Below are 24,292 nucleotides of genomic sequence, written 5' to 3'. Positions count from 1 at the left end.
GCAGAGAGAGCACACCTCTCTGCCCCTCCATGTGCAAATCAGGAAAGCTTAAGGCAGAGAAAGAGCAAACCTCCCTGCCCTTCCATGTGCCTACATGAAAAGCCTACAGCAGAGAGAGCACACCTGTCTGCCCTTCCATGTGCAAATGAGGGAAGCTTAAGGCAGAGAGAGCACACCTCTCTGCCTTTCCATGTGCATACAAGGAAAGCCTTAAGGCAGAGAGAACAAACCTCCATGCCCTTCCATGCCCCTACATGTAAAGCCTAAGACAGGAAGAGCAGCAGCAAAGACCCGCGGGAACAGAACAGAGCAGCATCAATGACAAACAGAAATGACATTGAGAAGTCAGACACAGCATGAAAAGGAGGAACTGGAGTGGAGGCGGGTTGCAAAGCAGTTTGCAGAGGAAGCAGCAACAGTAGGCAGGCCAGAGCAGTTTAAATAGGGTACCCTGAAGGAGATTCACCAATTGGTTGCATGGAAAAGGATCATGTGATCTATCAGCTGACTTCCTTCCATCAATCAGCTGCTCCATCAGTTGATTGGCTGTTTGAGATCAGCTGATGTAGCTGGGATGTGAGCTGAGCTTGACATTGTGTCCTGCCTGAACTAACGCTATGCTCAATATTTGTCACACACATATGCAATAATCAGTTTTTTTAAATCCTCGGCAGCAGCTCTCCACAACAAGCTGAATACTGCACGCATTAGTTAAGTTGATATGTTCAATGTGTTAGCAAGCAACTGCCTGTTTACACAGCCAGCAGTCGCGAAGCAACATCAGCATTCATACAGAGTCATGTTTTTGGCTGCTTGATGAATGTAACTCTAACATTCACTCTCTTTTATTCTCCACAAACTCCTGAGGGAAATATCTGGCTTTTAAGACACTAAATGCTCCACCATGTTCACCCGCTGGTCATTAATTGTGTCTGTCTGCTGTTTGGTGCTGGGGCAAGTAGCTTACAGTACGTTTTTCGAACTTTCTTGCTGAAAACAGCTGCCTGCTGCAGCTAAACCACACAGATAAAAGCAGTGAGAGTGAACCAAAACACTAAAGTTGCAGGCCATAAACCCAAAGCAATAAGCTGAAAGAGGCTAAAGGCTCCATAGAGCTGTGGGAACTTTATAGTCATGTGTAGTCACATTTCATAGCACCATCACTTCACATCACAGACTGTTCGTATATAAATACTGATTAATGCAACGATTAGTATTCATTGTTTGATTTACATACACCTGCTATAAAGTGACATATACTGGCAGCAGAAAAACTACCTTAAAATGAGCGTGAACACAGTGCAGCATTGTTAACATCCACTGTCCGCTTTGTGTGCACTCACAAAGTCAAAGTCAGCCTTTCTTAAATTTACATCTGCACTGCTACACGACTGCAAGTAGTTTCACGCTGTGGTGTCTATAACTGTGCACTTGTCGACAGTGACAAGGCCACTGTAATAGCAGTGGGTTTAATTAGCAGTTTGATCTTGCATGCTGAGCCCGGGCTGTCACCTTAATACATGACATTAATTGAGCGCGTTGGAGGGGTTTCTGTGTCCCTCAGCAGACAGTAGTCATTAAAGGAATGTGAAATGTGTAGATGTTAAATCTATAACATTAATTTTAAGAACTATTATAGAATTTTTACGACCACTATATGCAGCTGAACTTAATACTTGTTACATGTTGTGTAAGGGCTCATTTATGCTCAACGTTAAATACGGATCCGGATACGTCCATGCTCTGCGTTCATTTCGTCCGTATTTCTGCACATTTCCATAAAGCTTACGGATACGGTCCAAACGGAGCAGTACCACCGGAAACCGTGGGGGCAGTGTTGCTGTCACGAAGAAGAAATAACAATTCGCATTCGCAGTACCAGAGAAAAGAATTCTCCGTCCTCCAGTTGCGATGTATTTTACGGCCTCACCGACCACCGCCTCCTACAACGCTGCCTCTGTTTTTGTCTTTTATGCAAGAGGTACATTATCAATATCTCCTCCACAGTCGCCATGTTTGTTTTTGAGTTTGTTGTTGTCATAAACTTTTGACGCTGGGCTGCCTCCTGGTGGATATATTGGTTAACATCCATGCCAACGTAAAGGGCGCATGGAAGTATGTGGGCAGTGACGGTAACATCGTTTGAAACAGATGTATACATTCTCATACGTAAAGGGAGCATAAATGAGCCCTAAGGGTTATGATTAGACCATGCATCGGTTAGTGTGATCCTCCATGAAAATTATCAAGAGGGACATAAATTAACACAAGTTGTTGTTGTTGGTGGTGGGAGTGTGCGTGTGTGTGTGTCTTTGGTCCCAACCTTGGCTGAATCAGTGATGTTATCCCAGTAGGGACTAGGAAAGTCCAGTTGCCCCTGAAGGATCTGGTCGAACAGATCTTCCTGCAGGTTACTCTCACTAAAAGGAAAGACACACAAACAGTGAACAGAAATTCATAATGTCTTACTCAGCACACATGGCATACGTCTACATTTTGAAAAAACCTGCATTGTTTGTACTGCACTTTGCATAATAGTTAATTGCCTCACCTGAAAGCATCGGTTTAATTATGTGTTTATTATAATAACTGCAGAGTGTTATACAAATAAACATGGATTACATTAATGTAAGTGGAATCCCTCCCACACTGTGACTGCAGGAGGACAATCTTTAACACGACAGCTAATCACAGCAACTGTTTGTCTATGTAGCACAAGACACTGACAGGTATGACAAACAAATTACCAGATAATATGACTGAAATCATTTTCATATCATCATCATCATGTTTATATTATCCACTAGGTGCCGTGAGTAAATAGTTTTGACGTGGTCTGATTCAGTTTAAACATGAACTTTACGATATGAATTGAGCAGGAGTACCTTCTAAATGGAGGGAAGCCACACAGAAGGATGTAGGTGATGACACCTGCAGCCCAGATATCCACCTTCAGACCGTAACTGTGGAAACAGAGGGGCAATGGAAAAGTTCAGTTAGGATAAATGGGTCAGTTCACCCCAAAATCAAAATACATATTTTTCCTTTAAGCTGTAGTGCTATTTATCAGTCTAGATTGTTTTGGTGTGAGTTGCAGAGTGATGGCAATGTCAGCCATCGAGAGGAAAAGCAGCAGCTCCATATCTTACAAAATGTATTGGTTGCACAATTGTGGCAAGCATCAAAACAAACAGAACTCCAGCGCTTGCAGGTAGTTGTTCTGGTTTAATGTGGACAAAACACAAGCAAAGGCATTTCAGCTCAAAGCCACTGTCAGTGTATCTACTCATGGACGAGAGGCTTGTGCTTGTGAAAGCACAAGATGTAAACCTCCTCGGCTGAGCTGTAACGTTAGCTAGCTCAGTGATGCTAGGTTTGCTAGTAGTAGATGCATCCTTCTTTTTGTGCAGTGATACGATGAGCGGTTGTAGTTCAGTAGAAAGAAAATAGTTCCTACATGAAACTGCTCACAACATGGTCTGTGAAGTATCTGGGTCATGATTTTGTAAAGTGACATTGCTTTTTCAAATGTATTTTTTTGGCAGTACCACAAGCCCAGCGACATTTAGTTTAATTTAGGGCTGTCGAAATAACGTGTTAATTCCGATGAATTAATGAAAATAATAAAATAACGCGTAAAATGTTTTTAAAAAATAACGCAGATTAATTATGTTTCGTGGTGCCCTTTGACCTGGCGCGTCATTGAACGCCACAGTGGCTTTGTCACATGATGGAGGCAGACGAGACAGCGCTGCTTGGCTCTGAGAATGGAACATTTACATTTAAAAACACCCAGATGGAACTGTGGAACATTTACATTTAAAAACACCCAGATGGAACTGTTGATCGGAGCACAGTAAGGAATTTTCATACTATCAGAGCACTTCAAGCCTGAAATATCACCTCAACACAAAGCTTTAGCAGCGAACGCAGAGGTCTGAGCTAGCACAGCCTCTAATGCTAACACTAGCAGCCAGCCTCATCAAGCCACATTTGACCAGGTGTTTAGACTCAAACTGAGTAAATCTACCTGTGACCAACTAACTCCCTTTCAAAATGGACTGCAATGGACTGCAGACCAGTTTCGGCATGAGAGAACAGGGGGACAATTGTGTCCAAAATCCAGCAGCTTTACGACACATCTGCCAAAATTCATTTGAATTTAAATGTTTTAAATACTTTCACAGCAGAAGTTGATGTATGCGATTCATTTAGATTAATTAATCACAGAGCATTTAATTAATTTGATTCATTTCTTTTAATTGCTTGACTGCCCTGGTTTCATTATAATGGAGAGAAGGCAGACATCTCTACAGCTGATATCTCCAAGACTCAGCAACTCACACCAAAACAATATAAACTGATAAACAGCACAACAGGAAAAATGTTTTTATGATTTTGGGGGGAACTGTCCCTTTAAGGATTACCTTCAGCTAAATAGCTTACAGCAAACCATTCCTCTGTTCCATCAACCCAGTGACTGACTGGATATAAAACAGTGAATTAAGTAAATCACACTGACATTTTCAAAAGGCAAGGTTTTCAATCTACTATAATGATACAGAAAACACCACAACAACCATTTATGCACAAAATACCAACCTCCTTTTAATCTTCATATGGCTGATTACAACATAGCTGTGTAACAAACCCACAGTTCCACTTGTACATAGAACAGATGTTTTCATTTAAACCAAATCACAGATGATTAAAAACATGCATGTTTCTCTGTAACGAGCACCCTCCCTAGTGAAATACATAATCTATCTTACCCAGACTCGGAGATGATTTCTGGAGCCACATATGTAGGAGTCCCACATACAGTATACAGAGGTCCTTCCACCACTGTGGCCAGGCCAAAGTCCCCCAGTTTCAACGACTTGGTGCCATTGGGATACTCAAACACCTAAAATGAATTTCATACTCGGTTAAAGCCCACTGAGCAGATGGATTTGTACGAAAGAAACTGGTGCGTGTAAATATATACCAGCAAGTTCTCTGGTTTGATGTCTCTGTGGACGATGTTGGTGCTGTGCAAGTACTTCAGAGCCTCAGCGAGATTGTACACCATGACACTGGCGTCTCTCTCTGTGTATTTGGCCGAGGAGGTGATGGCATCGAATAAATCTCCTCCCTGTGCCGAAAAAGTGGTTAACCATCAAACAGAGTGATGGGGACTGTGCAGTGACATCGCCACCGTTAGCCTCTACTGTACCTTGACAAGCTCCATAACCAGGTATAGTTCAGAGGGAGTGTCCACCTCCTCTATCAGCATGATGATGTTGGGATGTTTGACCTTCCGCAGCACTGCAACCTCGTTCTCTATGAGGTGCTCCTGGAAACACACAAGGACAAATAAGCAACATTACTGCATGCCCCGGTACACAGGATTTACACAGAGCCATTATGCTAATAAAAAGACACTGCATTGTTGATTGAATCTGAATTTGTGTCAAGGATGTGTGATTCAGCATGTGTCCCTGTCTGAGTGTGAAAGTGTGAAGATAATTTGAGTTAGGTGCTGAATAAAACATCACCGGCCTAATCTAACTGTGTGGGATAAGAGGATCAGAGACACACACGGGTGACACTTTGGTGTGAGTGTAGGTGGGTGTTAATAATGCACAGTGAAATGCTAACATATGACCCTTCCTTACAAGGGTCTGAGAGCAAAATACACAAAGAAGAGAGAAGGAGATGATGAAGGGGGAAAAAAAAGACAGAGCGAGACCTTTCCACTGCACTTGGCTTTGTCGATGATCTTCAGTGCAAACTCTTTTCCTGTGGACCTGAACAGAGACAGTGCAATTAGGGCCAACGGTGAAAAAACAGCACTGACGCAGCAACAATGTCTGTAATTCAAATCAAGTGCACACAAGAGCGTCTCAGTTACAGTGAGCAGGAGCGCTGCCACAGAGTTATTGGCAAGGTATGTTAGCTGCACCGGCCAAGTTTACACAATGAGCAGAGATACAGGCAGGCTCAACAAGAATCTGAGAACACATACTTAAAGAGAAACTTAACACCAGGGAGGAGAACAGTGTTTCACTGCCATGTCAGGTTGAAGGTTTCAAGTTTGTTCCACCTCCCATCAGATGTGAGCTCTGCTGCATCTGTAACCACACCCGACAGCGATGTCATTTCTATACCACCGCAGCAAGCTGAGAAGTCAAATCAGTGGAGATTTAACCGATCCAGAGGTTTTCTTTTGTTTTTTCATTGTTTCTTATTGCAAAATATACATAATGAAAACGCTACAACTCGAAGGTTCTCTACAGAGTTTTTGACCACTAGTGGTGCCATGGAGCGATGTTTTGATTAGGGCTGCCCGCTGAAAGTCAAATATTCAAATAATCATTTGGAGACCCATCAATCGACTGAGATTCTTCAAGTTAAGCAGTCACTCAGCAGCTAAATCTGCGGACTTTTCGGTCCCCAGATTTAGCTGCAAAGTGAGCTTCCATTTTCATGCTGCTCTCCAGTGCAGGCAGCTGCAGACCCAGACCCAGAGTGAGTCTGAGTGGAAGAGAGGCTTTGCCCAGCCAGGCTCAGAGATAACATTAGCTTCTGCTTCTGTCTAGATGTGGCACATTAGCAGCTCACAGCAGCTTGATACTATACAGTCTGACTTTTGTTTGATATCTAGTGTCTGCAAAAATTGTTGCACATTTTCCGTTCCATCCTTAGCATAATTAACACACACTATCTTGGAGCATTAGCTGGCTTGTTCACTATATTATGTGAACACTGCTGTCACCTCAAACACCTGTTCAAACTCTCAAACTCAAATAAAAGGAACAAATTGTCAAATATTTGTATTGAACAGATAAATCAGATTCGACTGACATAATGTTGAGTCGGGTAAAGCTCTAGTTTTGTTGAGTGGGTTCCTGTTTTGTTTGCATCTCCTGCTTAATAACATACATGAGGACTCAACTGTGTGCACTTGAGCATGCAAGTCATACAACACACACTCCTGAAAACTATTTTCCCCGATTACGAAATGTAGCAATGCACTAGCAAAAGCCAGGGATGTATGAATGTAGTAAACGTAAGCCAAGTCATTCTTCACCTTAGGAAACAGTATAGCTTTTGATCAGCTACATCTCACAGTCTTTATTCAGGACTATAAGATGCTGCTGAGGGCTCAGAGAGCTGGTAGGTGGAACTTAGAAAAACATTTACAAAGCTAAATGTGACCAAAATAAACTGAGTGAGGAAATTAATTCAGCATTGTTTCCTTGGCTTCAATGATACACACAATGCATTTGGGTCACAAATACTTACTGTAAACAACTGTTTGTTTACAAGGTACTCCACTGGGAACTTCAAGTTCTTTCCAGGAAGGTGCATCAGATTGTGAACACACACACTTTAGAGGCCTCCTCTCATCATCATCTCTCCCTTCTGCCCGAGCACTGTGTTGACTCAGAGATTAAAAGGCTAATGAAGTGAATTCACCGCTGGGTTTAATCCGTGGGATATTTCTGTCTCCACAATGCCTGTCATCAGGACTTAAAAACCCTGATGGAGCAGTTACCGCACGCAACGCACGTCTTATTAAGCTGCACAACGCGGCACCCTGCGGTGAGATCACTGCAGACGGCTGCCAACTGTGCACTAAACATTCGCACATTGAGTTAATGCATTGCACCTACCTCTCCACACACTCTTTGACCACGGCGAAGTTGCCATCTCCGATGACTTTGCCAATCTTGTATTTTTCTAAGATGGTGGAGGCAGGCAGGTAGCGGTTCCCATTAACTGCTGAGGAGAGACAGAGGTTACAACAGGCAACAGACAGGCTGTTTATTAAAGCTAACGGAGCTCTGGCAGGAACTCAACCAGTTCTCAGACTGAATTAAGAGACCACATGCTGTGCAACAAAACAACACAGGCACCAAGATGCACAGCGATCTCTACTAGTCCTCCTGTGGCAATTAATGAAGTGAACATTAATATTATGTCTCCACACACACACAGCCTTAGAATCATTTAGATAAGTATCTGTTCACACAGCGGCAGGATGTTACCCTCCACACACTCCTTGTCACTTTTGCTGGATAAGCAAATTGTGAAATGTGCCCTGATGGGAAAGCTGAGGATCAATTTTATGTGATAGTCAATGTCACTTCTACATGCTGGAGGGTGAGGGAGTCCATGCAATAGTGTCTTAGTTGGCAGATCAGGTGAATGACTCAGACAAAAAAGCAGAGGAGAGGGAAGGAGAGGAGAGGACGTACCCTCTGGACTCAGCCGATTGGTTTGCTCCTGGTGATTGTTCAACGAGCCATTTACATTTGAGGACGAGATGTGATGTGACGGAGGGGTCTGCAGGATGCAAAAAGACACAAAAATCAGAGATGAGCGCTTGGCCTGAAACAAAACCCACAGACAAGTCACCATGGAAATCTTAGGCATGAAAACTTGCTATACATGGATCAAAGATCGATGATTTGATGGGGCATATTTTTGTTACCTTGACTTATGTTGCATAAAAATGTTCCAGATTGCAAGGAAATGAGACTAGTTGACAAATATCATGCTCAAGACGTACACTTTTTTTCAATTAATGTCAATTCATAAAAATAAAAAGCACTTAAAGGTCCAGTTTGTAGGACTTAAGGGAATATGTTGGCAGAAATTGAATATAATAAAATAAGTATGTTTTCTTTGGTGTTTTATCAGATGAAATTTAGGAACATTTTGTTTTTGTTATCTTAGAATGAGCTGTTTATATCTACATAGAGAGCAGGTCCCCATCCATGAAGTGTGCCATGTTGCACAGCCACGGACAAACCAGATAGTGGCTAGATAGGGCCATTTATGTTTTCGTGTTTTTGCATTGGCATCATAGTTAGCAGCCCCTCTGCATTAAGCAGCGTAGGAAAAACACTGATTTTTAACATTAAACTGCTTTATTCAATGAGTTTACCAGTTTAAATTACTGGGTCTGTTTGTTTGGAGATGAAGAAACCTCTGTGGATAATTCAACTCCTAGTAAAAACCTCCTGAACGTCTGGAATTTAAGTTACCAGAGGAAAAAAGGGTGCACATTGGCAGGTGCTGGGCTAGTGGTCCGTCTGCCATGTGCCAAACAGCATTAGATAAACTCTGATTTGTAACGTAAAACTGCATTAGTCAATGTTTATACCAGTTCAAATCACCGTGTTGGTTTGTTTTGGAGAGGAGGAGACCTCTGTGAATAATTCAGCTTCCGGTTAAAACCTCCTGAAAAATTAACACTGAAGGAATCCTAATGGAAGAAGTTTCAGCTGGTGACAAACTGCAATCCTCACCACTCGATGCCACTAAATCCTGCACACTGCTCCTTTAAGAGTTGTAATTTGAAAATATTCAACATTCTTAAACTAGGACACTACCTATAAAGACTGCTGCTCACCAAATATGACACATTGCTTCAAACAGTACATGTACATTAAACCTAAGATATTATTTACATAGTGAACGAGGTCTAAATCAAACTTGGCCTTTAAAATGTACAAGGTGTTAAGAGCTCCTGGAATAGATCTCCTCGATTATCCACTCTCATCACTGCACATAAAACCATTACGGCTCCAAATGCATGATTCATTTCTTAAGAGCAGCAGTGGCAACTTCAACATCTTATGGCTATATTTTTTGAAATGTCAGCCATAAATGCAAGCTGCCAGCATTAAAATAAGACAAGTGATCTTTTCCATTATGTTCTGTACCTTACTGCACCATAACGCACATTACCTTATAGTAAGGATCTATTATTTAGTCTAAAAGGGTCGTCCTCTGGAGCAAGGTAGTAGTGGAACACAGTCAAGATCTATTTTACTACTGGATACATAAAAAGGCTTTTTCTCTAATAAATAACTTCTTCAGGTGGCTTTAGTTTACCTGACCACGTCCAAAATAAGCAACCATGTCACTGACATCCTCCTGCTTCCCCAGTTTCTCAATAAGTGTTATATTACTCTGCCTCTTTGCCAGCGAATTTTAAAGCTGTCAGTAAATCATAAAAATCTAGCATCCTGCCAAATGAATGTGGATGGATAAGTCTTTGACTGGGCTTAGAGGAATGGTGGCACTCTGGAGGAGGTTTGCCAGCTGGCTGCGGCCGTTAGAAACTGTAGTTTGGGGACTAACACACAGCTTACAGAAGAATCCATCAATAAATCAGATTAGTATCTCAGACTCGACCAAAAATACATCACAGAGCTGCAGTGAGGCAGAACATGGGCTGTACACAGACCTGTAGGTCATACACGACTGTCAGTCAGTGACTTGATGACTTGACTTTACATATCCTTATTTTAATATTGTGTGATATGTAGGTCAAAGTATGCAGGTCCTTAAAGTACCACCTTAATTTATGCATCTTGTACAAGCATGTGATTCATGAAGAGATGGAACATTTCTAACATTGACTTGATTTACTCTGAGGTAGCAGACCTGCACTTTACCAAGTGAGTTATAACAGCTATGTTAGATAAGGGTTTGACATTTTTAGGAGGACAGATCCTGCCTGAAGACCAGCCATTGAACCTTGAAGGTAACCACTGTGGACTGGTGCCTTGAAAAGTCAGTCCTCATTTTTGTTTCGTATCTTGAGCAAGCACACAGAGGACCTTTTTTTGTGTGTTTATGTTACTCTATGGTCACCGTAGGCTTTCATACACACTTGGAAAGGGAGGTATGACTCGAGGTCTACTCAGTTGGTTGTAATCTGCATCTCACTGCTAGATGCCACTAAATTCTACACACTAGTCTTTTAAAGCGAGCTTTATGTGGACTCAGGTGACAAACTGCAACAATCAACTACAACCTACCAATGGTGCCAAATTTGCAAAGTTTCTATCAGTAGTTCTAAGTCATTTCAGTCTCTGTCCGTGTCCGTTACATTTTTCTTTTGCTCAGTGATGTGTCCCTCATGTGTACAAGACAGATTATAAATGCACACCTACAGTATATGCTTTAAAAACCATATATTGCATAATAGATATTGTTTTCAGTTGCAGATGCAAGTTGTGGGTGTCTGCATGTGGCATGTGGCATGTGGACACACATGGATGTGTCCTACCTTAAAACTGGGGACGGTTTTAGGGCTGGTGGGAGACGGAGTGGAGGACTTGGTGGACTTTGGAGTTGAGATCTGGCTGCCTGAGATACCGTTTACTATGTGGAGAAAAACAGAAAGGAGGAAGAGTCAGTAACATTGTGAGTACAACTGTTTAAATTTACATGGTTTGTGTGGCTAAAACTGGTTGCCAGTGGCTTACCATATATTAAAACTAGAATTACCGCTTTACGGTTGTATGCCTTCACGCACCAGTCAAGTTTCTCTTACATGTTACATTAAGATCTGCGAAAACCTGGTTTCTTCACACACATCTTTACCTCAGCAGCACAGAAGATCTACACAATCAGCACAGTTTCAAGGTGGGCACCCAAGATTAGCATCACCAATTCAGTATCTGACCAAATGTCTCTCCTTCTGTTCCTGAGTTATAACGCTGAGTAATGTCCAGAGAAGTGTTTTATGTAGAACATTATGATGTTACAATCAAGTTGACCTTTGACCTTTTGGATATAAAATGTCATCATTTCATCAATATATCCTATTAGGCATTTGTGTGAAGTTTTGTCATAATTAGCGTTAGAATTCTTGACTTATGGCCAAAAACATGATTTATGGGGGTTACATTGACCTTGACCTTTGACCACCAAATTCAAATAAGTTTATTCTTCAGTAAAAGTAGACGTTTGTGTCAAATTTGAAGTAACTCCTTCAAGGTTTTTTTGTTGTTGAGTCCATGAGACTGTGATGGATGTATGGTCACGCTGACCTTGTGCCAACCTCAATTGAGATTTTAAATCATGTCGTTTGATGCTTAGGGGCTCTGTTGTGTTTTGCTGGTTGATGTACAATACTGTAATGTGTAGTACGTGTTTTTATGTTTTCTTTTAATGGTGTATGGTTTTAATTTCTTCTGGGTTATTAATGTAGGGCAGGGGACAATAAAGTATACTGTATCGTACTGTATCGTATTGTATCGTATCGTAATGTACCTTTGACCACCAAAAACCATTCAGATCATTCTTCAGTCCAAGTGAATGTTCATGCCAAACTGGAAGAAATTCTCTAAAGGTATTCTTGAGCTATCCCATTCACAAGAATGAGACAGTTGAGGTCACACTGAGCTTGACCTTTGACCACAAAAATCTAATTAGTTTATAATTAAGTCTAAGCAGATGTTTGTGCCAAATTTGAAGAAATTCTCTCACGGTGTTCCTTAAATATCATATTTCTGAAGATTTTATGGATGCAGGTCATGCTGACCTTGACCTTTACACCTTGACCACCAAAATCTAATCAGTTCATCCCTGAGGCCAAGGGGATGTTAGTGCCAAATTTAGAGAAATTCCTTCAAGGTGTTCTTGAGATACCGCGTTCACAAGAATGGGACGAACAATCCGAAAAACATAATGCCTCCAGTCGCAGCTATCGCCAGTGCAGAGGCATAAAAATGTGTAGTTTATTTTCTTAATGAGTCGTGTTTTTGGTTTTAATGCAAAGCACCTCATGGAGCTGGCTGTAACTTTACTCACAGACTCAAACTTTCACAAATCTGCAGCGCAGCAGGTTGCAGATTCTCTATAAGGGGGAGTTTGTAGGCTACTGGTGTTACGACTGCATCTTTTTTTTTTTTTTTAAAGCTGCTGGTTTCCTTTGTGCTCCTAATGTTTTACATTTAACACTTTTGCCATCTGTTAAACAGCAATAAAAACTTCCACCACAAGTAACTACAAATGTTTACCTTCACACAAAAAACAAACAGCAGCTGTAAACAAGCAAAACCCACAGTTTTAGCACCCATTACTCAGTGTCACAACTGTAAAATCTATGAATTTCATTTCTTGTAGATGGGGTACATCACAGGCTACAGGTCGTAACTATTGTTACTTTAATGTTGAACTACATGAAAATGAGTGTTTGCCTGAAATGAATTGGTTCATTACCACTTGTGCTACTGTGTAACACATATCCATGATATACTTTAGTGTGTAACACAAGGAGCAGAGGCAGCAGGGATGAGAGCTTTTACTGTTGAGTGATTCATTCTCTTAAGAACAGACTATTTCTGCCTCCCTCTCTGTTGGTTTCTGGCACAAATACAGAGACATAATGCGTCAAACTTTAACTCAAAGTCTCTTCATCTGCATAAACCCAGCTGAGCTGAGGAAAATCATTTCACACTGCCTACAGGCTGCATCTCTGCACTGCTGTTTCACAGTTTTTGTTTCATTGTACAATCACTTAGAGGTTTTTTTTTCCACTTAACTCTCCTCTGGGTATTTATCTTGTTTTGGTAAAGGAGCCTTTGAAGCACTATTTGAAGAAATCTCAAACATGGTACTCGCTTTTAATGTTTCAGAAGTACAGTTTAACTTTTGAGCACCTCAGCTGCTACAGATGAAGAGGCATGTGATTTAACTGTTCAGTAAGAGCAGGATTTAATTAACTCAGCTGAAGAGGAAGTCTAATCAGTTCATGGCTTTGAATCAGTGGATTCTGCAGCAGCTGGCTTTCAAATTAGATAGATGTGTATAATACATGGCATCACGAAGACTAGCCTGGGCCAGAGGAAGGGAGAAGCAGAGAAAAAGAAGAAAATAAAACCAAAAGAAAACATTATATAATGAAGACATTAAGATCTTTTAAAAGTTTCACACAGGTTCACGTCACTGAGGGTATTTCACCTCCAACCAGAAGGACAGGCAAAAAACTGGTACTAACTTTGTGGTTCTTAGATACTGGGGTTAACGTGTAAAGTCTAGCCTGAGTGTGTCACCTAAGGAGAGGCCATTTTGTTACCTAAATCAAAAACCTTGAGGACATCTAATCAGTTTGTCAGGCTACCCCACCTGTAAAGGGGCGTCTCACACCTTATTTCTCCCCTTTTGCTGTTGTACTCCATAGGAGAGGTAAGTGACATTGCGCTCATAGTAATTTCCATGTTTTAGCGCTGTTAAGCCAAAATATATTGCGTAATATGCTAACATATTCCTGTGTCACTTAATTTGTGTGAGAGCTCACGTTTAAATGGTTGTATGTGACAAAGGATTTTGTTTTCACCTCTTGCTGTCAGGTTGTGTTGATGTTTCCTGTGTTTCATTGTACTGAACTGAATGAAACATGGTCACCCTTTTGCTGTTGTACTCCACTGTAGAGGGGCTCGCGTTCATATGGTCGTATTTGACGGAGGATTTTGTTTTTACCTCTTGCTGTCAGAGTTGTCAGCAATAAACGGAGATTGCCTCTTCATATCAACACAACACAGACAACACTAGAGTCCACTGGTTACATATAACCTACCGTAGCTCCTTTTAAAGTAGATAAATCAACTGTGTCATTGTTAATATCGAATTTTATTTATGAGTAATGGCCAGTGACGGAGTCTTTGTTTGTTGACAATCAGTATTTCTTTATGGCAAGTGGAAGAAATTGTAGCCATCAAAAACTGCAGATATCTCTGACTTGAACTGACAACTAGGAGGCTGAGGTAAACGGCATTTCCTTGATGGCCGCTCATAAGTACAGTCTGAACTATATCTTATTAGGGTTCGGTGACTGGCTGAGGACATCCCCGGTTATTGATTTCGGGGCAATTTATTTAGGAATTTCTGTCATTTTATTTAGCTAATTTAATGGTCTGTTTCCAAAGAACAAGTGAGAGTTGCTGCTCAGCAGTAAAAAAAAAACGTGCAGAGATAGGTGTTGCAATGCGAGACTGACAGACCAACCAGCCCACTGACTGACAGCATTTTAGTGGGATCTCTTAAAACACAATAGACAGCCTTCGTTCAGAAGAGCAGAAGAGAGCCCTAAAGCTACGAGAAGCTTGTTTTACTCAATAACTCAGTAATTACGGGAGTCAATTGATGTGGCAGGTGTTTAATAAGGCAAACTGTGTGACACCATCACCAAACTCACCTGGGGATTTGATTGGAGACTGACTGGTGGAGTAGTGGACAGGCTGTCTTGCTGCAGTGTAAGAAGCAAGAACAAAACATAAAAGAGCAGTCAGGCAGATATGATTAGGTATAATGGTATACATTAAAAGTGTGTGAACTTTTAAAGCTATACTAAGACAGCAGGCACTCCAAACTGGCAGCCTCTCAAATACCTCTCCTTTAAACTGACGTAATGGCTTGTCGTAGAACACTAATTACTCAGCAGAATGTCACCACCTCTTAATGCACCACACAAATTGCTTAGTCACTCGTCACAACTGTTGAGAGTTCAGGACGAGGCTGCTGAATAAAAAGGCTTTTACTCAGCCTGTCAAGCAGAAATGACCTTACAGTGCTCCTCTGGCATCAGATAAATGGGATTCTTTAAATATATCTGTAAAACATAATGTAATAATTCGCGAAACCTGACCTTTCAGATTCTCTACTCACGAGTTAGTATGTTATCATGCATGAATCTCTCTTAATCTAATAGTTTCTATGTGTGCACAGTCATGCGTCTTACCTGCACCTGGGGACTTGCTGCGTCGTGAGGGCCCAGGGCTCTTAGCTGTCCGGTTCGGAGTAGCAGAGCGGCTGTGTGACGACTTCAGCACTCTGCATTCTGGGGGGACAACAGGCTCAGGGTCACCAACGCATACATTAACCTTCCCCTACAAACAAACCAGCTCTTTCTTCTCAGTCAGAGTTAATGTGGTACAGTTACGCCCAACAAGCTGCTGCAGCAGGGATATGACACTGGTGATGTTATTTATGTCGCATGATTTTATGAATGCTGATGACACTTGATTATGAGGACAAAGAGGCAGCAAAGAAAACCGTTTTAAAAGCACAGAGGAACAAATTAATTAGCTGATTTTTTTGTTTCCAGTTACAGCAAGTGATGACAACATTTTCACACTGTGCATCATTATCATTTTTACATTTTCAGCACCAGTACCATAAACATACTTTTTTGGATACTGTATCATGCCGATACCTGACCTCCCATAACTCAGTTAGGAAAGATGTCGTCCCCTCTCTTTCTCTCACCCATTTCATGTCAATCTATCTATCCTCTCTAATACAGGCAGAAAAGCCCCCCCCAAAAGTTCTTCAAAAGGGAAGATGCCAAACTTGAATGTTTCATAAATTACGCAGCCATACAATAAATGATTTACATAATAAAAAAAATATCTGATTTCATTCCAAGTAAAAAAGACGATGAATATGTTTTGACAGTTTAATACTCATCTCTACAGACACAATTTGGTCAGTGCCAAACAGTAGGGGCACTGCTACATAAGGGTGCATAAGGAGGTAAAAAGGGGAAAGCTTTCTGGGGTCCAACTGCTATATGTGTGTGTGTGTGTTTGGTGTGTTTGGTGTGTTTGGGGGGGGGGGGACATTTTTCAAGAGATCAACACCCCAACTGAAAAAAAATATATGGGGGAAAAAAATTGAAGAGGTCAACTAGCGCTGGGTCACTACACCATGGCTTTAAGTCAATTTACCACACAACCTTTAACAGGAGGAATTCTGTGTGAATTGTCTTCAAATTCTACTCAGGATGCCGTGCTGATTCTATTTTTATACTGGTTTCATCCTAAATATATCATCCAATTGATAACCAAATTTTATTTAGACCAAAATATTCACAATTACTTACAAAAACAACAACAACATTTTTTTAATTTATTGTGGCTTTCGTAGAATGTAGCCTGTTTCATCATGAAAACCCCCGCTTCTAAAAAAGTCTTCTATTTTTTTTTTTTTGCAACTGTTGCAGGAAAAAAAAAGTGGCCAGCCACATGACCCCAGAATTTCATCAATCTTAACTATGAACTCATGTTAGAGTGAATTTCCTTGCTAGGCCTGGACCTGCACATAAATTGAGATGCCAGAAAAGACAGCAGAAGAAAAAGAAATCTGGAAAAGGCTTTAAACTCTAGTAATAATATAATGACCAACTATTTTCAGTCAACTCAAAAAGCTGCTCCCTGCTAGGCTAGCCAAGAGGAAGCCTGGTACGAGTAAAGCAGATTTTGGGATGGCCCATTCACTGGACCTCTTCAGGGGCCCAGCCATTTGTTTTGGCAGGCCTGGGACCAAAGACAGAAGTCTGATACACAGCCCTTATTTTTCCTATCAAAATGCTGTGATTGGACAGGCTGGAAAAATAATTTGCTGGCCACAAAACACTCAATATCTCTGATAATCACTTTTACACTACATTTAATTAGACACATCTGTTGATATCCTTGGTATGATGTTGCATTTCAACTAATCTGTACCTGATCTGAGGGGAATATCCTGTCTGTAAAGAGTCCCACTACCCATTAACACCTCCACCATTTAGACTAGCTGGCAGAAATAAAGGACAACAATCACAATTGATTTGTTAAGAATAGGAAACAGATTCTCACATCAAGATCTGGTGCACACTGGTGATACCGTTTACTGCCAGATCAAAGCAATCACAACAGCTTGTGTTTTCCTCTGGAATATAACAATTAGGCTAAAATGATCACCACACGCCATGAACACATTTGGTTTTGATGGTGTTTGCTGAATGCCACAGCTGATTTTGTGGTGCTGCTGTGTGTGTGTGCGCAGGGAGAGCAGATGTTGAAAAGAAGCTTGTGGTGAACTTGTCAGGGCTGTGTTAATGAGGGTGGGGGCGGTGAGAGGTATAATGTAATGACACACACACACACAGAAGAAAAAAAACACGCCCACAGAAGCACACCCACATTTCTAATGTGTTCCCCATGCTATTTATCACCAGATGTATATTTTACTGACGGATTAAAAGGGGCTATCAATTTAGTACGTATCCTTGTATAATGTTCATATGAAACCCTGACAAACCAAAGCTTTTTCTAGGGCGAGAAATTTCTGCTTTTGTTTTTTTGTTTTTCACTTTAGCTGCACAACTGAATTCTCCTCTTTATACTGAAGAGATTCATGTCTGTGTACTCAGTCACTAACAAGAGATTTGGAAAAAGTAAGATATATTTCAACAAAGACTGACACCTCTGACACAAAAACTCATAATTCCTGAGGGTCTAGGTGGTAATGGGCTGTTTCTCTATCTGCCTCCTCTGATTACACCATTACACCATAAACTGTTGTGCCTTTTTTACACTTTCTATTGCACAGGTCATTTTCTTCATCTGTATTCTTTCCATGTTTCAGCAGCAGAGTGTGTACTGGACCCACTTCGCAAAAGGAAGAGCAGCCTCTGTACCTTCAGCAGAGAGCACAGTGTGCCTTTTTTTGTTCTCTCAAAGACCTAATTCTTAAAAGTGGAGCACAGGAGTGTAAGTGGGACGAAAGCTCCAAACTATCTTGCAATGCACCATCACTCATCCTCCGTGATAGTTAACACAGTGGGTGTAAGGATGTGCCTCCCTGTTGTTAGCTAACCTGACAAAACAAAACAAATTTAACAGGATGTTGGGATGTGTGTGGAAACTTTGGACTGTTGCTATAATAAACTCCCTTCTCCTTCCCCAGAGGTTGTCCAGTGTTGGTTGAAGTTCTATTTCGCCTTGACAGTGAAAGCATCTGCTGGTTTAAAGAGGTCATACCCTGCCTGAGTGCTCTCGAACTTTCAGTGGTTCTCCCACGAGATAAAGGGGTGAAACCCAAAAGAAGACATGCATAATATAATACTGTATGCCAGCCCTTGTAAATGTATAGGACTGATTATTTCCTGTAGATGCAGGGCTGACTACTTAATCTACTGTATATGCTGTGTATAAATACAAAAGCCGATTTTCCACCATCAAAATAATAATCTGAATGAAATAGCAAAGAGAATCACATAAGAAAAGAGCATGTCAAACACACCCACACACAGTCGCACAAACCTAATATCCTGCTGTAAACTTCCTAAAGGAAAAGAGCGTTGCAAGCACTAGTGAGGGGAGACTGCTGAGGAAGGACACTGAGACGAGAACACACACACACACACACACACACACACACACACACACACACACACACACACACACACACACACACACACAGTGACACACACACAGATGGATGTTGAGTTAGTCTTAGTCAGGCCTACCAGTCATAAAGGCTGTGGAAGCCTTACCACTGTGATCCAACACAAAGTCGTCCTGGGCATAGCGGTACTTCTCCGGCCCGCATGCTATGAACACGTCATCGTCCCCAAAGAAGTCCTGCAGGCAGATAATCTAAAGGAGGAAGGGTAAAGAGAATGTTATGATATTCAGAGGAGGCATTGAGTGAAGTAATTGGATCCTCGACATAAGTGTAAAAAGTAGCAGTACGAGATTTCAAATTCTACACAGTGGCCTTAAGATAAAAACATGCATGTGCACAAACACAGTGCAACACAATATGCAGTCCTGCCGAAGGTTTCGCACCACTTTGCTGTTTGGCAGTTGGAGGCAGTGGCCAGCAAGAAACGTAGCAATGTGTTAGCAACAGTAAGGATTTTTTTTTAATCTGCTTTGTATATGTTATAGATAAGTAAAGAAACCCATTCAGTGTGTATCTGTAAGGCCTCAAGGAAACACACAATGCATTTTGTTGAGAAACACTGAAGGCAAATGTAGCCTTGTTGTGCCTGCTCTAGGTGGAGCTAATTCTGACTATTTTGTATATTGTTTAGTAGTTAAACCTACAGCATTGCATTATCTTTTGGGATTTGACATTTCTGCAAACCACATCTATGTAACATTTGTATTTTACTATGATCCAGATGTGTTGAAACTTCACATTTCTTTACATTTCAACAACACTGTGGCTAATGTATCCTGCAATAGTCTGGCAACCTGTCCAGCGTGTACCCCACCTCTCGCCCAATGTCAGCTGGGATAGGCTCCAGATAGGCATTCAGTTGTTGTAAGTACTAGAGTGGCTTCCAAAAAACCCTTAATTTATTAAAGTGGAAACAGACAACTTTCCAAGTTATTGTTGACACCGCTGTCGCAAAGACAAACAGATTGCTTTCCATTTTCCCCAGAGAGCAGCAATGGGGCTCTTTCTCTTTTACCAGATAGAGTTACCACAGTTACTTCGGTTGTTCCAGCGTCTACCATTTCCTCTACTGGGAAAAGTAACTGCAAAAACTTTCACTATAACTCTCGGGTAAATAGGGATAGCTAATGTGCCAAATGGCTATCAGGGAAAATGAAAATGCTATCATCTTCATGTGTTGGCTGTGCAATGGTTGGCACTTCCTCTGTAGTATAAATGGAGCCTTCTCTTTCCAGGGAGATCGTACCCAGTGGCAGACAGCATTGCCAAGTGAAAGCGAGGCTTATAGGAAACCAATCTAAATGTTGATGGTGTTATTATTCTATAGTCATTACATTGTGCAATCAACATTTATATTGATAATAATTCGCAATGATAAGTCAAGGCAAAAAACTTTGAACAATACAACAACAGTTACCACATTATTTCTGAAGGCATGTATGATGGAGTCTGGTTCATCTGTGTTTCTACAAGTTTCAGGGATGTCACATGATTCTGCTTTGGTTACATGATCCTAGAGGCTTAAGCTGTACACATGTGACCACAGTATGTTTGGATGTGAAATAAGTCCTTCACTTTGTGCTCATTGAAATAGGCCAATTAAAATCAAATCAGTGTGATGTAAGGTTGTGACTGTGCGACTCTGTCTGTGTTTGAGTGAGACAGACAGAGCATAACAGGACGAGGTCAAAACAACCTGACGTCCAGAATACTGCAGAGTCATAGGAAAGAGGTACAGTACAGTTAGCGTTTGTGCCGCAGGGTAATTTGTCTTGCTTCTTCTTTTCTGTCTCACACTGTGATCGTCATTTTCTCTGCAGCTCAGAGCACTTTTCCTTTTACACCCACCATCCACCCCTGGAGACAGAAATGGGAGTTACTTTTAAACTATGGTGAGTTGTGCCCACACACACACACACACACACGGAGACCTACACACATGCAGATTATCCCTCTGTTGCTGTAGGTGGACAAGTAGGAAGACAAAGGAGGAAAAGATCCGTTCATTATCCCACCCTCCTACCACACACAAGTGCACCCACACACTGCCAGGCATATGTACTGTATACTACACACACACACACACACACACACACACTTGAAACGAGAGTAAGGAGGAGGAGTATGAGATGGCATAAGATTGTGGGCAGATGGATCCTCTGGGGGAGATTGGGGGCTAACACAGTGGGGGGAAAGTGTGTGTGTCTATGTGTGTGTGTGTGTGTTAGATGGGTATCAGAGGGACTGGTGGTCCGGAAAAGCTAAATGACTACTAAAAAGCACAAACAGGGTCCGCAGTTATAAAAAGAAGAGCTGGAGGCTGAGGGAAAAAGAGACAGAAGTGGAGTAGGAGTGAGACACGTGACAACAAAAACAGTAAAGGTGGAGGTTAAATAAATAAATAAATATCATTACAGTAGAGTTACACGTTCATTAATAATAAATGAGACACTTCACATGACACTTCTGCATGTCCTACATTCAGACAGCATCAATGAAACAGGATGCAGTATCCATAACATGCACATGAATTATTAAAAAACAGTATTCATGGCCGTCATATGCCCGTTTTGTCTAATCTTCGAGGCAAACCGACGGCCTCTTTACACAACAACAAATAAAAAGAATCAGTGAGAGTAGAAGAGAAGTTTCTGTGCAATATGTGTCCATACTGAGGTGTGGCAGATTATCGGAAGATTTGACATAGCTGGCGTGAATGCCATTCTTTAAATGAGCTCTCACGCTGGAACTTGGCAGCTGATCGCCACACCATACTGTCAGAGCACAGGTGTTAGAATCACCATAGCAACTGCCCACGGGGATAGTCCGATGTATGTGTCGAAAATGGACTCTGCTGTAGTACAAGCTATGATAGTGAGACACTATCACATGCATATATTAGCTATTTCTCATTGACCTCTGACCTTAGACTATACACTGCTCCCTCCAGTGTGCAGACATTATCAATGATAACCCTGTCCTGTATTTTTCCATCCGCTCAGCGGGCTGTGCTGCCACAGAGCACACTGGTCATTTTTTTAAGGACGATGTGAGACAGCAACACAGAGGACTGCTGAAGTGAGCAGTGTCCCCTGGCAGGGAAACCACCGACCGTGGTGACATCTGCAGTCAGATGACCTTGGTGACAGCTCAAAGGAACAGTTTGACATTTTGAAAAATTCGCTTATTTGTTTTCTGGCAGAGTAAAAGGTGGAGATTGATGCACTTCTCATATTTTTCTGTTAAATACAGTGCTACAGTCAGCAGCCCGTTAGCTTAACTTAGCACAAACATTGGAAATAGGGGGGAACAGCTAGGCTGGCTCAGTCCAACTGTCCAACTGCCTGGCAAACTGCTCGGGGGCAGAAAATAGTCCAGCACATAACCCTGAATGCTGAATTGTCTATTTTATGCTTCAGTTTTTTATGAATTAAACGGTAACACTTTACTTGAAGGTATCTACATAAGAGTGACATGACACTGTCATAACTATGACATGACATGACACGGTCATAAACTTGTCATAAACATTATGTACATGTCATAAACGTTTATGACTGCTGTCATTAAGTGTCATTCTGTTTTTGTAATGACAAGTTGACATTGTTTGGGATGTCTTGATTATGACAACTTCACATTAATCAAAGTGACATTACCAGAAGTTGTCTTTGTCATAACAACTTGACATTAACAAGAAATGCATCTATTTTTGTGAAGGTATCTACGTAAGAGTGACATGACACTGTCATAACTATGACATGACACGGTCATGAACTTGTCATAAACATTATGTACATGTCATAAACGTTTGTGACTGCTGTCATTAAGTGTCACTCTGTCTTTGTCATGACAAGTTGACATTAAATTGGTTTGGGATGTCCTTATAATGACAACTTGACATTAACCAGGATGACATTACCAGAAGATATCTTTGTCATAACAACTTGACATTAACAAGAAATGCAACTATTCTTGTGTTTATGACAAGGTGACATAATGATTGATACAAAGACATCTTCTGGTAATGTCATCCTGGTTAATGTCAAGTTGCCATAATCAAGACATCCCAAACAAATTTAATGTCAACTTGTCATGACAAAGACATCTTCTGGTAATGTCACTTTAATTAATGTCAAGTTGTCGTAATCAAGACAGCCCAAACAATGTCAACTTATCATTACAAAAACCGAATGACACTTAATGACAGCAGTCATAAAAGTTTATGACATGTACATAATGTTTATGACAAGTTCACAGTAGTGTTGTGTCATAGTTATGACAGTGTCATGTCACCCTTATGTAGATACCTTCAAGTAAAATGTTACCAATTAAACAAACAAGATATATGGGACTTAGTGAGCTTCGGAGTTGCGGGTAGGTGGATTTTTTGTGCTAAACTAAGCTAACCATCTCCTGGCTGCAGCTTCAAATTTAAGGCACACATATGTAAGCGGCATCAATCTCCTCATCTCACAAGAAAGAAAATAAACATATTCCCCAAAATGTCAAACTTCTGCTGCAAGTCACGTGGAACTGTTAGAAGACCACAAGCCAGGCTCTGCATATTCACTTCTATACCAATTTGAATCCGAGGCCTTTTACAAGGCCAACTTATCTTGCTGCTGCCCCAGGACAGGCTTGTCCTCGCACCACCTGAGGCAGCATGCTCATTGTGAAGAAAAGAAACTCAGAGCTGGAATATTATCTATCTTTGTCGAGAAGGCCCCTGGCTGTATTCTCATTTACTTTCACCTCTACACACACACCTCTCCCTCTACAAGGCTCGCACTGCTGCGGCCTGTGATAAAGTACTTTTCAGCTAGCCTGTGACGCCCAGGGGAATGCAGGGAAATGGAGACAAATGGGGGATGCATAGACACGGGGATAAAAAGACAAGTATTAGAGGAGGTCAAGAGGTTAATCTCTTAAAGTCTCTTAAATGATGGTGTTTTTACTTAAATGCACTTTTAAAACTGCACAATCATGAAGAATACAGCAATCTTTGAACAAATGTGTTCCATGATCATTCATTATTTATTTCTGAATTTATAATACAGGCAAAGCATGCAAGGTGAGTGAGGAGGTCTTGTGAAATAAATATTATATCATTGCAAGACTTATAAAACTTAACATAAGTATAGGAAAAAAAATAAGCATTGCTGAAAGCACAACACAACAGCTGCTGAAAATCTTGTTTTTTGCCGACCTCCTGAGGTGTTACTTCTCACCCTGCTACAGTGATGTAGAAGAGTGTGTCAGTGCAGCGTGA

The 24,292-nt window shown here is 41.2% G+C and overlaps 1 protein-coding gene across 3 annotated transcripts in view; it reads right to left on the bottom strand.

Moving 5' to 3' along the window:
- Window positions 1-24,292, bottom strand: part of dclk2a (doublecortin-like kinase 2a) — a 62,823-nt gene that overhangs the window by 9,367 nt on the left and 29,164 nt on the right. For 2 of the 3 annotated variants that reach the window (XR_007569984.1, XM_050045107.1), the window contains exons 3-14: window positions 19,085-19,214; window positions 15,530-15,628; window positions 14,987-15,037; window positions 11,072-11,166; window positions 8,244-8,331; window positions 7,659-7,764; window positions 5,732-5,789; window positions 5,216-5,335; window positions 4,988-5,134; window positions 4,773-4,906; window positions 2,886-2,963; window positions 2,324-2,420 (exon numbers count right to left, since the gene is read on the bottom strand). Coding sequence is in view for 2 of the 3 variants with exons in the window: in XM_050045107.1 (XP_049901064.1) it covers window positions 2,324-2,420; window positions 2,886-2,963; window positions 4,773-4,906; window positions 4,988-5,134; window positions 5,216-5,335; window positions 5,732-5,789; window positions 7,659-7,764; window positions 8,244-8,331; window positions 11,072-11,166; window positions 14,987-15,037; window positions 15,530-15,628; window positions 19,085-19,214 (1,203 nt within the window). In the remaining variant the exon portion in view is untranslated. The remainder of the gene's footprint in view (window positions 1-2,323; window positions 2,421-2,885; window positions 2,964-4,772; window positions 4,907-4,987; window positions 5,135-5,215; window positions 5,336-5,731; window positions 5,790-7,658; window positions 7,765-8,243; window positions 8,332-11,071; window positions 11,167-14,986; window positions 15,038-15,529; window positions 15,629-19,084; window positions 19,215-24,292) is intronic. The other variant, XM_050045108.1, reaches the window with a different exon arrangement.

This window comes from Epinephelus moara, chromosome 5, assembly GCF_006386435.1.
Source record: "Epinephelus moara isolate mb chromosome 5, YSFRI_EMoa_1.0, whole genome shotgun sequence".
In the NCBI taxonomy this organism is placed as follows: Eukaryota; Metazoa; Chordata; class Actinopteri; order Perciformes; family Serranidae; genus Epinephelus; species Epinephelus moara.
This window is presented reverse-complemented; position numbering and strand designations above follow the sequence as displayed.